The sequence below is a fragment of the Periophthalmus magnuspinnatus genome, chromosome 18 (assembly GCF_009829125.3).
Source record: "Periophthalmus magnuspinnatus isolate fPerMag1 chromosome 18, fPerMag1.2.pri, whole genome shotgun sequence".
NCBI classification, from domain to species: domain Eukaryota; kingdom Metazoa; phylum Chordata; class Actinopteri; order Gobiiformes; family Gobiidae; genus Periophthalmus; species Periophthalmus magnuspinnatus.
Window position 1 is genome coordinate 17563587 of NC_047143.1, and position 14550 is coordinate 17578136.

At 37.3% G+C, this 14550-nt stretch overlaps 1 protein-coding gene across 1 annotated transcript in view; it reads left to right on the forward strand.

The window, feature by feature from the left end:
• Positions 1 to 14550, forward strand: part of sorcs2 (sortilin-related VPS10 domain containing receptor 2) — a 381090-nt gene that overhangs the window by 319261 nt on the left and 47279 nt on the right. Inside the window, exon 6 of the mRNA XM_055229165.1 lies at positions 8556 to 8620. Coding sequence (XP_055085140.1) covers positions 8556 to 8620 — 65 coding nt within the window. The remainder of the gene's footprint in view (positions 1 to 8555; positions 8621 to 14550) is intronic.

The window sequence follows — 14550 nt, forward strand, 5'->3', positions numbered from 1 at the left end:
CAGCCTCTCCAGGTTATGGAGAGATTTGTAGGTGATGAGGTGGACCTTGTATTGGATGTGGTATAGTATGGGGAGCCAGTGGAATTGTGCAATACATCTTAAATAACATTTTGCTTGTTAAGTGCAATCATTTAGAACACTATAATCTAATTCCACTCTGCTTGCTTGGACTAAATTTAAGTGTGGGCTGTCTCCAGTCACCAGTTCAATTGCAAGTACTATGTGACATCACACAAGACTGTCAGCAGTTTCTAATTACAGTGGTCCCTCGGTATATCGTGGTTCACCTTTCACGGCCTCGCTGTTTCGTGGATTTTTTTTTGGGTGCAATTTTGCATGCTTTTTTTTACAGAGTATGAACATGAAATGTGTTCTGTGTCCTGATTGGCTAAGGTCCCTTGTTAATCAATCTCCTCCGTGCCATGTCTCCTGTACAGTACAGAATGTGTTCAGCCAAATTTATGTAACATTTGATTTATTTGACTATATTATTTTATGTATTAAGTTATTAGTATTTTGTTTATTACTTTGTACTTATTTTTTATTAACAATGAATATTATTTATTATATTATGTCGAATACATTATTTACTTTCTTCATAATAATATTGGCTCCTACTTATTGCTGCGGTACAGCATATTTGAGGAGCACATCGATAAAAATGTGTGAACGTGGACAGGGCCTGCACGAGATGAGTTAAGTTGTTGAATAAAGACGAGCTGTACACTGTCCTGCCATGTTGGTCTATTTAAGCAAAGAGAGCAAGAAAATACATCATATTAAATCTAACTGTAACCCGCCACACACCAAGAGACTGGTGAGAACAATATATTAGGGTAACATTTACATAAATAAATACATAAAAGTTTGATCACAGTGTGACTCTGAAGTGCTGTATGCTTGCAAATTTTCTCCCCAACAAAACCCACAATGTCGATGAAACATTCTGCACTGACAAATTTCAGAAACGCATTGGACTTCAGTGTTTCTCTGCATGGAGAGGCCACCTCTATGAATACCACTGGAGCAGAGTCATACTCAAACAACAAATTTAAAATGATCATCGAGGAAGGGGGATATAATATATGAAGGTTTGAACTTTGACAGTGTTTGAATAAGAGAGAAATGTGAGAAAATGTTAATGTTGTATAAAGTGTGTGGTGAGGCGTTTTACAGCCTTAAAACACATATAATAATTGTAAAAAATAAAGCTACTTTGTGGATTTCGCCTATTGCGGGCTATTTTTAGAACGTAACCCCCACGAAGGACCACTGCACACCTGGCATCAGGGGCGGAGATTACCAGTTAGACCAATCACACTGTTCCTTATACCCCCAGACCCCGCCCCTCTTCCTCTCTAACTCTCTTCTTTGGCTCACAAGCACTGCCCAATTTAGCAGCATTATTTGAAATGTGGTTGTGGGCGGAGTTTAGGTGTTAAGTCTCACTTTTAACTTTTCTGTCAAAATGTGAAATAAACACCAATAATACTATTAATTCATCGCTTTACCCTACCTCAACTATGCTATACTGTACATCATCTGTCTTGTTGCTCATACAAAAGTTCCCATTGTAACTTTCCACAACTTCGTGCAACTCCAACTTTAGCACCGCTTCTGTTTAGGGATTTAAATTGCTAGTTTGAGGTTGAGCTAGCTTGTGTGTCTGTTCTCCCCAGAGGCGACGTTACCATTACGCAAGAGTAGGTAGTTCAATGTGCACAGAGGGAAAGCTGGATGTGGATGTTGATTTTGCTCACACCAGCCTCAGCCTCAATGTCAAAATGGTATCGTAACATAACTAGTAACAGTTCAAATAAGATCATAAATTAAAGTCTCCAGTCTACCATAATTAAAATGGAGAGTTGTGCATCTCAAGAACAATGGGGAAAAAACAGACAATAAATATTTGAAAAGTACAAAAAAAGAATAGGTCTCCATTATAAGAAAGGTCCCAAACTTGAATTTGCCTAGGGCCCCCAGATTGCTAACTCCGCCACTGATCCTCCTTATAAGAGTCCCATGATTTATACCAGGGCTCCCGAGGCACAAATCCCCCACCCCTTTCATCAAAAGAGCAGAGAAAGTGGGTGGGCTACACTCCTCTGTGCTTCTCTGGTACGCAAGTTAGAGTAGCTAATGTCTCGCCATTAAAGTGAAGAATGGCTGTCAGTGAGCTGGAGATATGAGAATGTAGGCAAAGATGCATTGTGCTATTCTATATGCGTAGGCTGTATAAATAAGGGGACGATAGACCGTGGTGCCATGCATAAAGTCACAGTGGGATAATGTATTTTTTGTAACATAATATTGAGGGTAGGTTTGGGCAACTGTTATTAGAAGCTTGTCCCCACATGACCTGGTATAACGGAAGCTCCAATTGTCTCATCAAAGGTTGTATATTACACAAAATCGACTCTTGTGAGGTTTTAGCCATGTTACATTGTTGTTCCCTCCAAGCATGTTTTTAATGAGAAAACAACATTATAATAAAAGATCAGAAAATAGCTTAGTATGGGCTCTTTAAAAACACATTTATGAAACAGTAATTGTACTTTCACTGTTTGTTAACCAACCATTAAAGGTGAAGTATGCAACTTTTCTGGTGAGGGGTAACTACTATGGAGATGCTAATTTGTAATGTTCCACAGTATGGCATTCATTGTATCTATCCATCAGTCCATCAATCCATTTTACTCCGCTTATCAGGTCACAGGGCAGCAGTCTAAGCAGGGACTCCCAGATTTCCCTCACCCTAGACACTTCCTTCAACTCTTCCACAAGGCGTTCCCAGGCCAATCGAGAGACATAGTCCTGCCAGCGTATCCTGGATCTCCCCCGGGGCCTCCACTTGGTTGGATATGCCCGGAACACTTCCTTAAAGAGGTGTTCAGGAGGCATCTGGAACGGGCCAGAGTCACACCAGCTGAGTCCTCTTGATGTGGAGGAGCACAGTTCTACTCTGGCTTTTATCTCCATGGAGATAAATATATTTAATGCCTTACTGTGGAACATTTCAGATACAGCAATAAAATCTACATGGAGATGAGCTAGTAGCAGACCCTCTAGAAGAAAAGTTAAACAGTGCATCTTTGATATTTATATTCCCTTATTTTGTCGTGTATTGTTTAACCCTTTTGATTTAATGTCATTCTATTTTGCAAAGTTCAAAATTTTGTAAATAAATAAATAAAGCAGTAATTACTTTAGGACCAAAACAAGACTGGATTGATGTTTGTTTCTGGCCTAGACTTAAAATCTCATCATAATTCCCACTGTAATGGAGAGTCTTTTGAAAGCACAGGGCACAGGCTACAGGCTGGATAAAAGAACTTAATAAATAAACAAGATGTATTCCAGATGGGTATCTTGGGCAGTCTGACAGTTTGATGGCTTGTTCGCTCTCTGTAGTAAATAAAAGCGATATGAATCAGATCAGATAGGCCACAGGAACACAGGCCCACGTGGATTTCTCGAAACTGTGATCACATATTTGAAAACTGCAAAGTCATAATCTTGTATATGTCCAACTGATAAGAGTGGGTAACATTTTATCAGTCTTGTTATATTAGTATGCTTGTGTGATTATTAGAAGTCATTCAGATAAAGCATAAGTTAACCTATTGTTGTTTTTTTTAGGCTGTAGTATTCAAAAGATAAAGGTTTGTAGGTAAATTGATGGCATTGAGAGTTAAATCATAACTGACCTTGTGTTGCTAGCTGCATTGTAACGAAACCTGCAAACTCACAAAAATACATTTTGTAAGGCTGATCTGTTTTGCTTTGCATAACTTTTGGGGCCAGCCAGGAAGTGTACGTGAGATTATTGGCCAGTTTGAACAAAAGCCATTGCATTGTAAAAGTCAATCAGGCTTTTGTGTGTTTTATTGACAAATGTATAAGTATATGGTGTGCTAAAACTACAAAATATCAGTCATGATGCTAAATTTGGTGATACGTTTTCAATATTCTGGCCTGCTGTGTTGATATATCATCATCAGATTAATTATTATTTTTTTGACTAAGGAAAAGAGAGAAGAGAAACTGCTTTATGCTCTAGATTTGACATTCATTCAAACATCCTGTTTTGTTTTTTTGTTGGGTTTTTTTGTGCAGGTAGTGGTTTAATGAAGAAATAATGCTGTTAAAATGTATTTGGTTCTTAAAAAGTAAATAGTGTCATGTACAATATATAGATGATAACATTTAATAATAAAACATGTGATTATAACTGTATGGTGAGCCAGGTTTTGTGTATCAACTCATGAGGAACCCTTTATTTCACAATCCTAGATGTCGCTTTCCGTGTTTGGTTGTGGTCAGTAGAGAAAGATCCAGTTTGTTCCCTCCTGCCTTTAAACTCATTAAAAAGTCATGAACTTCATTGGTGACAAGCAGCAGCCCTGTGGTATTCCCATAAATCAAACAAACTGCCTCCGCTTTAAACCACATCTGCCCTGGTGGTCCAGCCAAGCCTGCCCCTCTCCCCACTGCCCTTTACCCAGCCCATAAACTCCTGTCTGCTTCTCCCAACGCACGGAAATGTCATTTGGTCAAAAAACTACAGCGGCGAAAAAACTACATTTATTTAGAAACAGGGCACAGAGCGTCTAGACTGCAATAACTGGAGGTCGTAAAACAGGCACGGAACACAACATAGCTGCTTAGGAAACCAATGGGAAATCCTCCGTGCTGGAAATAGTGAGGAGTCCGGGAGAAGGTCAGCATTCAAATTTATGGAGAGATCTGGATTTTTTATGTGTTTGGCAATGCAGTGTGAATAAAATTATGTGTAGCAGTAGTTTGTTGTTATATTTATGAATGTACAAGGCAAATCATTAAAAGTTCTAAATTTAAGCAAAAATAGTGAATAGTTTGGACTTTTCAAATATGGTTGAGTATGAGAAGAGATTTTAGACAGATTTTTTTTTTTTTTTTTTTTTTGTTCCAATAATGATAGTAGATAAACCACTTGATTATAAGGCCACACACTTTCAAAGACATCTAGGATAACATAACCATCTTTTTCTTTTTAAATGGGGATTCATTTCATGTAGGAATAAAAAAAAAAAAAAGTAATTGTCAATATGTGTTCTTTAGCTTCAACAACAAAGAAACATATTTCAATTCAAGAGGAACTTGACCATGTTTTTTTTTGTGTAGAGTGGATTCTAACTAAATGGTTATATAATTATTTCAATTTGTCTCAGCCAAATGATTCCCATATGGTTAGGTATAATTCGCCCTTAAAACTCAGATGCAGTTATTACTCTTCATTCTACTGAATTATTTCAGTCTTATAGGCTACTATTTTGTCACTATGCAACCAACAATAAGTCCATTACTTCTTCTGTTACTACTGCTACTACTACTACTACTAAATGGTAAATGGTCACATTTTTAGATAGCACTTTTCCACCTTCAAGGCACTCAAAGCTCTTCTACATCAAGGAACCACTCACCCATTCACACACATATTCATACACCAGTGTATTCAGGCACTAGGGCTAAGGTTAGTTAGGTGTCTTGCCCAAGGTCACCACAATTCATCTGCAGCATTCATCTGTGAGAGCTGGAATCACACTTTCAACTTGTGGGTTAGTGCTGTCCCCCACTACTGCTATTACTACTACTACTAATACCACAGCAAAAGCTTTTGCTATATTTACACCAATAAGGACAGTATTTTCTTCTGTATGTATGTTTAGGTCAGTGTTCCTATAACACTGAGCTAAAACCACATATTAACAATAACTACACAGAGGAGTCTAGTAAAACCTTTAAGCTTTATCTCTTTCCTGAAATATAGTGGATTCTAATGGGTCAACAGGCCATGTTCCTTGTCGTAACCCATAAAAGAACCATTTTAAGGCTCTGCGAACCATCAGCTCCTGCCCTCTCAGACCTCCGTCACCCTGCACTAGATTCATGACTTGTTAAATGCTCGTAAACTCCATTTAGTCAGTAACAAGGGGAGGGGTCATGTTACCTACTTATCTGGCTTTTAATGGCGAAAGACTGCTCATATAGAGTTGTGCTTCTTAACCCCTTAGCATTCTGGGTCATTTTGGTGAAATTGCCTTTGTTCTGACCTCTCCAAATTAAAATGATCACCATTATTGAACCCTTAGTAGTAAATACACAAGTTTGGGGTCTTTATAAAGGTAACACCCTATAGTTTTACCCACAGGTGTCAGAATCACTGTAAGTATTTCTCCTGAGCATTTATACACTTTGGAACGCACATAAAAAAAAAAAAATTCTCATCCTCACCTACATTTTTTGTGAAAATGAAGGTGTAGAAAGCTACAGTAGGGAGCTGGGGACAAAAATACACTATATCTCAACTGAAAATCTTGTTGACCACTTACATTTCAAATTTGAGGTCAATATCTATAAAAATTTGAGTTTTACAATAATTGTATTATGAGTAAGTCCAGGCCTCTCCAAACCTATCTGAATGAAGACATTTGGAGAACGTTTGGAAAAAGTGCAATAACTTTTGAATGTTTCAACCCACAGACATCAGTGAGGCTCTACTGAAAACTCACACTGAGAGGAATCTGTATCTGCACACCCAGCTGCTCTATTACTGTACATTTATATATCATATCAAAACACAATATAAAATGTATATTTGTATATAAAATATAGTCAAAACAAGTGGTATGGGTCAAAATAAATATATATTTACAAACCACACACTGCAAACATTGAACAAACACACACATTTCAAAATGTAAACAAGCACACATTGGAAACTAAGAACACACTGTACATGAATGTACAGTGTGACAGTCATTCTGCAACAGTGGCTCAGTGGTTAGAGCTTTGGTCCCCCATCCCGAAGGATCGAGTCCCGCTCGGACCAATTTCTGTCATTGTGTCCTTAGTTCTGTTATTGTATCCTTAGGCAAGACACTTCCCCAAAGTGTGCATGAATGATTGGTGGTGGTCGGGGGGCGCATATTGGCTAGTGCTAATGATTACACATAATACACATTTGACCCACAATTAAATCAATAGCAGAATAAACCACACTTACCGATCAGGAACAGCAACCAATCCATCAAAACATAAGGTCCTCTACTCCTGAGTCCACCATGAGATCTTCACTCGGTTCCGCGAACCGCTCCGGGTCCGAGATGCCTCTAGTTTAACTTGTACAAACATCCACAGTGTCCTCGGTCATATACTTCCTTTGTTTTGTCCATTTCGTCATGATTAAAAAGGAAAACTGCTGCAAAACAGCGCGTAAAATTACTCAATTACGTAATTTTACGCACAGATCTTTGCATCCAGTATCCTCCTTTTACGCGCACAGCAAACTCCATCTGTTTACGGTAAACCATTGCATGTCATGCATCGTCATGTGGCTTTAAGGGGAAAACATCACTCAATGTGTGTAATGTAACAGTTTGATTCTACAAGGGGGAGAGTGGGGCGTACCCTTTCAGTCATCTGTAGCACTGATTCACTGTTCGGAGCTCCAGTAACCCACAACCCCCACCTTATTGGCCAAGTTTGGTGTCAGTCACAAGCTAACAAGTTTGTTTTGCATTGAGGAACAAAGTTGGTGCTGTCAGAAGTTTATTATGCTTGAAATCGACAAAAGAAATGCAAAGAAGTGACAGAACAGATTTCACTTTCCTGCAGCAGATTGGACATGGAGGATCTAACTTCTTTTGTGGACATAATTTCTTGACTGGATTACATTCTCTGGACCTTTATGGAATGAATGAGACCAACTTTGTGTGAATATGTTGATGTTTGACAGAACCAGAGCGCTCAAAGTTAAGTGAAGTCCAAATCCACATTTCTGACTTCTCTGTAAAAATGGCTTTGCTGTCAGCACTGTGGTGATTACAGGTGTAAATGGTTTACATATTCAGAAACATGAGTGCCGAAGCTTTCATTTGATGTGTAGATTGTTTGTGTGGGTGACGCAGAAACATACGTACATTGGTGTAAAGTTGTAACGTAAAGGCGGGCCGTCGGAACGTCAAGTGGTTAAAAGGCACTGTGAGTTACCAGATTTTTATTTTTATTTTTATTTATTTATTTATTTTATTTTATTCATTTTTTTTTTTATGTGAAAAGACAAACTGTTCTTAAAAACATTTCCAGCAGTCCAAACTTGTTCTTGACTTTCCTAACACATTGGGTGTGATGATTTGTACTGTCTTAAAAACAAGAAAATCAAAACGAGTTCATTTTAAACAGTTTGCAGTGGTTAATCCTCACTGGCTCTCTTTCCTTATGCATTCTGAGGATCTTAATGATTAAATTATATATTAATATTTATTTTGCTGTGACGGTAAAGCTAACAACAAATAGCATGCTAAAGTGCACTACCTGATTCTTGACAATAAAACACTTTATAATTAGATGCTGACTGCACAGTGGTCTTATTTTGACCTTTAGAGCTACTATACAATATATCTGTACTGGGGCAAATACTTGCTCAAATACAGGGGGAAAAAATGGCACAGTTTTTCTATAACTTTCAGAGCCCAGAGTGGTTAAAACATGTTTGTTGTTTCCTTTGCCTACAGGGCGGTGTCTGGTGTGGACTCAGACCCAGACCTGGTGCACATGGAGATGCAGGACACTAGCGGAGGTAACTCACTTTTTACTATTTATTCTGAACAAAATATACCAATGACAACTATTTTCATTATATAGATTAAAGAGGGGGTATTTTACTTCTATGGGGTATCAAGTGCAACACATATTTAGATCACCATGTTCACTTGTATTGTTTTTGAAAATGTAAAATTCACTGAAAGCAACATATTAACATGTTTTTTAAGTTTCACTTTCATTTTTGACTTTCACCTTCCCTTCAGACCGCTATCACATTACAATTGCATCCTTATTTATATATTTGTTTTGTTTGTTTGTATTTTTATCAGTGGTGGAACACAAGAGAGTAAAAGTAACAAAGTACTGTACTTAAGTATAAATTGTAGATATCTATACTTTAGTTAAGTACATTTTTAAGTGGATACTTTTTACTTTTACTTCACACTAAATTTGAGAGCAGGTATCTGTACTTTCAACTCCACTACATTTTTGAACTGGACTGAAAAGTAAAAGTATTTTTTATTATTGTTTGAGACCTGCTGAAAAGGCTGAGGGTTTATTTTTAACATGGTCATTATTTGAGCAAACAAAAATATACAAAAAAAAAAAAAAAAATGATTCAATTACCGGTATACAAAATTCATCTTTTTCAAAATTACTAAATCTGAAACTTTATCAGATCTCATGATCTGAAAAAAGCTTAATACTACTTTTTCCCATGTGATACTTTTACTTTTGCTCTGGTATCTGTACTTTTACTTATGTAACAAAATATAGTACTTTTTCCACAACTGGCAAATGTGAAAAAGACACTCTGGGTGTTCTCATTGGGCTCTCCCTGTATAAATAAAATAAAATAAACTAATAGCATAATAAATAAATACATTCCGATAATTGCATAATACATACATATTTCCCATTTCATAATATAAAATAGCATTAACATCTGGATCACTCTATTGTGTCTACACATCTGACTCCCTCTGCTGGCAGTAGTGAGGAGTGAATCATTTTTTACAGATTTATTACCAGCACAGCAATTTGCCGCACACAAGATTAACAAGATTAAAACCTCCAAAAAGATAATTTGGTATAATATGAGACCTATAAACTTGAATTTAACCTTGGACAAAATGCACTTGCAATAGCCATTTTCTGCTATATGTCCAGTCAGCATTGTTCCAGTAAAGAGTTTCTGTCAGAATAGCTCCATGCGAGAATTGCAGTCTATTACAACAGAGTAGGATCTTATTGATACAGATGACCTTGCTCAAGGGCTACTCCAGTGTTGAGACTGTACATGCAAGTTGATGGTTGAATTCCAGGGCTCCTCTCGACAAAACCACTGGACTTGTCAGAAGGTAAACATGCGACTTGACACAGAGGTAATGAAAATAGAGTGTCTGCTCCATGGAGATGCTATTACTTTGGCTGGAAGGTTACACAGTAGTGGATTAAATCATACACTGTATATATAAATGGACATACCTAACCCACTAGCTGCCACGTTCCAAATAGGAAGTGAGCGTGGGTGCACTTCTGGCTTCAATTCATTTTATAGTAAAAAACTCACTTAGACCACTTCTTTATACAGTCTATAGATTAAACAGCGTAGCTCACGTCAAAACAAGACCAAAACAACAGCAGTCTCAACTCACTAGAGCCAGATTCCAAAACCACTAGTAACTGACTAATAGAACTTTCACACCAGTTTCTCGGCATAGCAGCCAAGTGTCAAATACAAAAGCGGTTACATAACAACAGCGCATAAACAGTTACAAGAACAACAAAAAGTGTCAACTCTGAACTAAATACACAATATAAATACTTGAAATATCTATAGCATTTACTTCCTTACGAGTGTTTTTATTGCACAGAAATACCTTGAAAAACATGCATTCCTACTGTGAGCGCCTCTCCACTGATATGACCTGTTTTTTTATCAATTTTTTATCTATAAATTTGTCTAAGCACTTACATACCAATATAGTTCTTGTTAAAATATACTAATACCTATACTTGAACCACTGTGGCATATATACCTACTATACAATAAGGCCATAATGAATAATTTTTGCTTGGCCCCCCATGCATATATAAGATAATTTTAAGTTTTACAATCCATAATTATTTCAGGTTAATTGCTCCTTTTATTTCTGCACACCTGCACCTCCATGTCAGCGGTGTAATTAAGGGACTCTTGTTTGTCGTGCTTTCGAGATTAGCGCACTTTTTGGTGTTAAATCTGGCAACCTCCTCCCTCTCCTTCTGTCTGTTATGAGTGTTCATTCATTCACTGTAACCTGCTATCCTCTGGTCTGTGTACAAAATGAACTGACCCCTAATATATCTTTCGCAATGAAAAACATACCATAACCTTTCATTATAAGCATAGCAAGACCGTTTCGAGTTTTGTGGGGGTCTAATGTAAGGTTCCTCGAGAGTGACTAGATCCTCAAACTCAAAATGATCACACAGCTGTCACACACCAAAAAGGAAAATACATAGATAGATAAATAAATACTTTATTAATCCCCAGCCAGGGAAATTCACATGCATTTTTAGGCAATTTAAAGTGTATTTTGACAAATAATTATGACTTGGTTTGGTGGTATAGTACCTGTGGTAAATATTCATCATAATTCTATATCAGTTAAGTGGCAGTTTTCAAGAAAGTTTGAAAAATACAGACTATTTTTGCACAAGGATGGTCTTTTGTCTGACAGTTTAAACGGTTTATTTCTCAAATCACTATTGTGTAAGTTTTGGCCCTTGTTAACATTATTGTTGCTAGGTAACAGTCATATCTACTGCCCGTGTCAAACCAGGAAGCAAAACCAAAATGACAAAAAAAGAAAAAAACGTTGTTTTTTTTTAGAAAAATCTTAAATATACTATATGTTTATTATGCTTTAGAGAGATTAGTAGTTTAACCTGTCATATGCACTTTAAGGCCTACTTACCATGATTTGCAAAAAATGTAAGTTTGAACATTTAGAGCAGGGGTGTCAAACTCAATTTGACGGAGGGCCACCATCAGCAAAAAGGTTCATCTCAAATTTGCAAAGATATAAAAAAATATGTCTGTGTAACTATGTAACTCCTGATAAACTGACATTTTAAATTTATCTTGTCGTGGGCCGCATAAAATGACCTGGCGGGCTGCATTTGGCCCCCGGGCCTTGAGTTTGACACATGTGATTTAGAGGGTGTTTTTTAGTAAATAATAAGCCTGTCACAATAACAAATTTGTAAGTATGATATATTGTTGAAGTAAACGATAAACGATAATATTGAAACAAATTCATGTCACTGACACAATAACCGAAGAGCAGATTTAAACCAAGAAAACTATTCTAAATGTACAATATGGTTGAAAAATCATGAGCTGCAATAAATGAAACACTTTAGTACTTAGTTTGCATCTGTAATGATTCATAGGACTAGTTATGCAAGTTATGCATTGAACTTTTTATGACTTCAATCTTATCATGTAGCTAAAAAATTACCAAACATTTAACAGTAGTGCAAAAAAAAAAGTACATACAATAAATATAAGTATTTATCGTGTGCACAAAATTCTATTTTTCCAGCTTTCATATATTTAATGATAAGTCAATATAGTAATTATCATGACAGGCCTAGTAAATGCATTCTTATGAAACTGAGGTGGGTGTTGGTGAATTATGCCACCCACCCTTCTTATACCACCCCCCCAAAACCGAAAGCGCTCAGCCAGGCATACCCACCCAACCTGTTCTCCACGGCCACCCTTGTCACCAACTCACCCTTAGGTGAGATGCCACTTCTCTGGACACAACACTATTGTCTACGGAGAGAGAGAGAGGATGGGGGGGGGGGTTCAGACACACAGGAGGTGGTCTGTGATGGATGACCCAGACACGCTACCAGCCTTCGGGGAAACTACATTATAAAGATTGATGTCTCCGGCTGTAGACTTATTCACAACATGCAAATTGTCAAAAACAACACGTCCTACCAAACCGATTTCAACAGATAAATTATGATGCATTATTGATTTTTGTGCTCGTCATAACAGAAAGCAGGCACAGGTGGGGAGCGTACGTGATGTATGGGTGAAAAGAGGAGAGGTGGAAAGAGAGAGAGTGAACACTTAGTCTAATCTAATAGTCTTTTAATGAGGCTCGCCGTGTGTTGCTTTGATTAAATGGCAGAGGTTTGGTATAATTGAATCAGCACATTTGTTCAAAAAGACAGCTACAGAACTGGAGCAGGGAAAGAGGTGGAAACCAGTAAGTTAGGGATGTTTGCCAGAGAGAGAGAGAGAGAGAAAAAAAAAGTTGCAGTTATTATCCTTCTAAATACTGCTTTAATTTTTTTATTTAATCTAATTTTGAACACTCTGTATTTGCCATTTGAACATTTTTTGTCAAGATTGGTTGTGCCGGCCCTGTCCATGCATGTTTGAGTAATTTTCTCTCCCACAAAACTGTACACGGCAACTTGACAAACATGATGTGATGTGCAGTCATAAGCAGAATGCACACTGATTGTGTTGTGACAGCGCTCTGAAGGGGGAATAACTTTGCCCAGGGAGCAAAGTGAGGGGAGACTCAGAGCGTTAAAATGAAAGTAAAACTTATAAACATGGTCATACATATATAGCATTTTTAAAACAACGTATTCAATATGTGTTAACAGTTAAAAGCAAGTATTCAGAAATTAAAAAACTTAAGTAATTAAAATCTGCCACGTGCAATAATGAAAATGCATGGTTTCTCAGTTCTGAACTTTTTAACAAAAAGTCAATGGACCTGTTGGATATGTTTGTTTTTTTGTTGTTTATTTATTACTTTTTTATTATTATTAATATAGGAAATAAAGCTTAACATGTCTTCTTTAAAGGTCCTATATTGCGCTATTTCTGATCTATGTTATAATGTTATTTCCTTGTTGTGGATGCACTGGGCTCTAGTGCATCCGGGTCACCTCCAAAAACACACATTATTATTATTAATAAAAAACATGGCACAACAGGGGCCGTGACATCCCCCACCCTTAAAGCACAAGCAAATTCCATGCTCCCAAAATTATTTCTGTTCCAGTTACATCATGGACCACATTACCATTAATCCACATAATTATTTCTTTAAAAAAAAATCTGAATACTTTACAGACTCCAGAATTCAAAGTCATCCTCGACGAGCCCCCATTTGTTATGGCCCAGCTTGTGTGAAGCCGTAATACAAGGGAAGGGAGCAGACAGAACTGAAAATGTTTCAACCTCTGCTGGAGTTTATTTGAAAATTTTCAATAAATATGTGCAAATTGTGGCGATTGGCTGATGGCGTGGCCAGGTGGAGTCGAGCCAGAGGAGCAGCACCAGGGCGGGTCCCTTTTATAGGCAGGTGGATGTGCTGGGCCCTAGTGCATCTTGGTCACCTCCCAAAACACACATTATTATTAATAATAAAAAGCATGTCACAACAGGGGCTGTGACAACATACCTGGAGTTGTGTTTTGTTACATTCACATGCTTAACACACAAACCCTGCATGTATATCCTGTGTTCTTCTCTCAAACAGAAAACACTCTCTTCGACCTAGTAATGTCATGTTGTAACACAGGAAGTGCTCCAGTGTGTTTTAAACTCCATACACCTTCATTAGTATCATTTGGACAATTTCAGCCCTGGAATTGCCAGTCTCTACTGAACAAAAAGTAAAAGGTAGATAAGTAGTTAACTTGAAAACTACCACCACATGACATCACAAGGTGGAACAGAGCATTTTGAGCTTTGGAGATTTACAAAAACTAATAATAAATGAAACAAAACACAACTCCAGGTATGTTTTTGGAGATAACAGCATTTTGACATGGCTTAAAGCTCACTAGAATTAATTTTGCGTAATATATGACCTTTAAATTTGTAGTTTGAGTGATTCATGCATGATTGAGTAATCCTGCTTTGACCTGCATGTA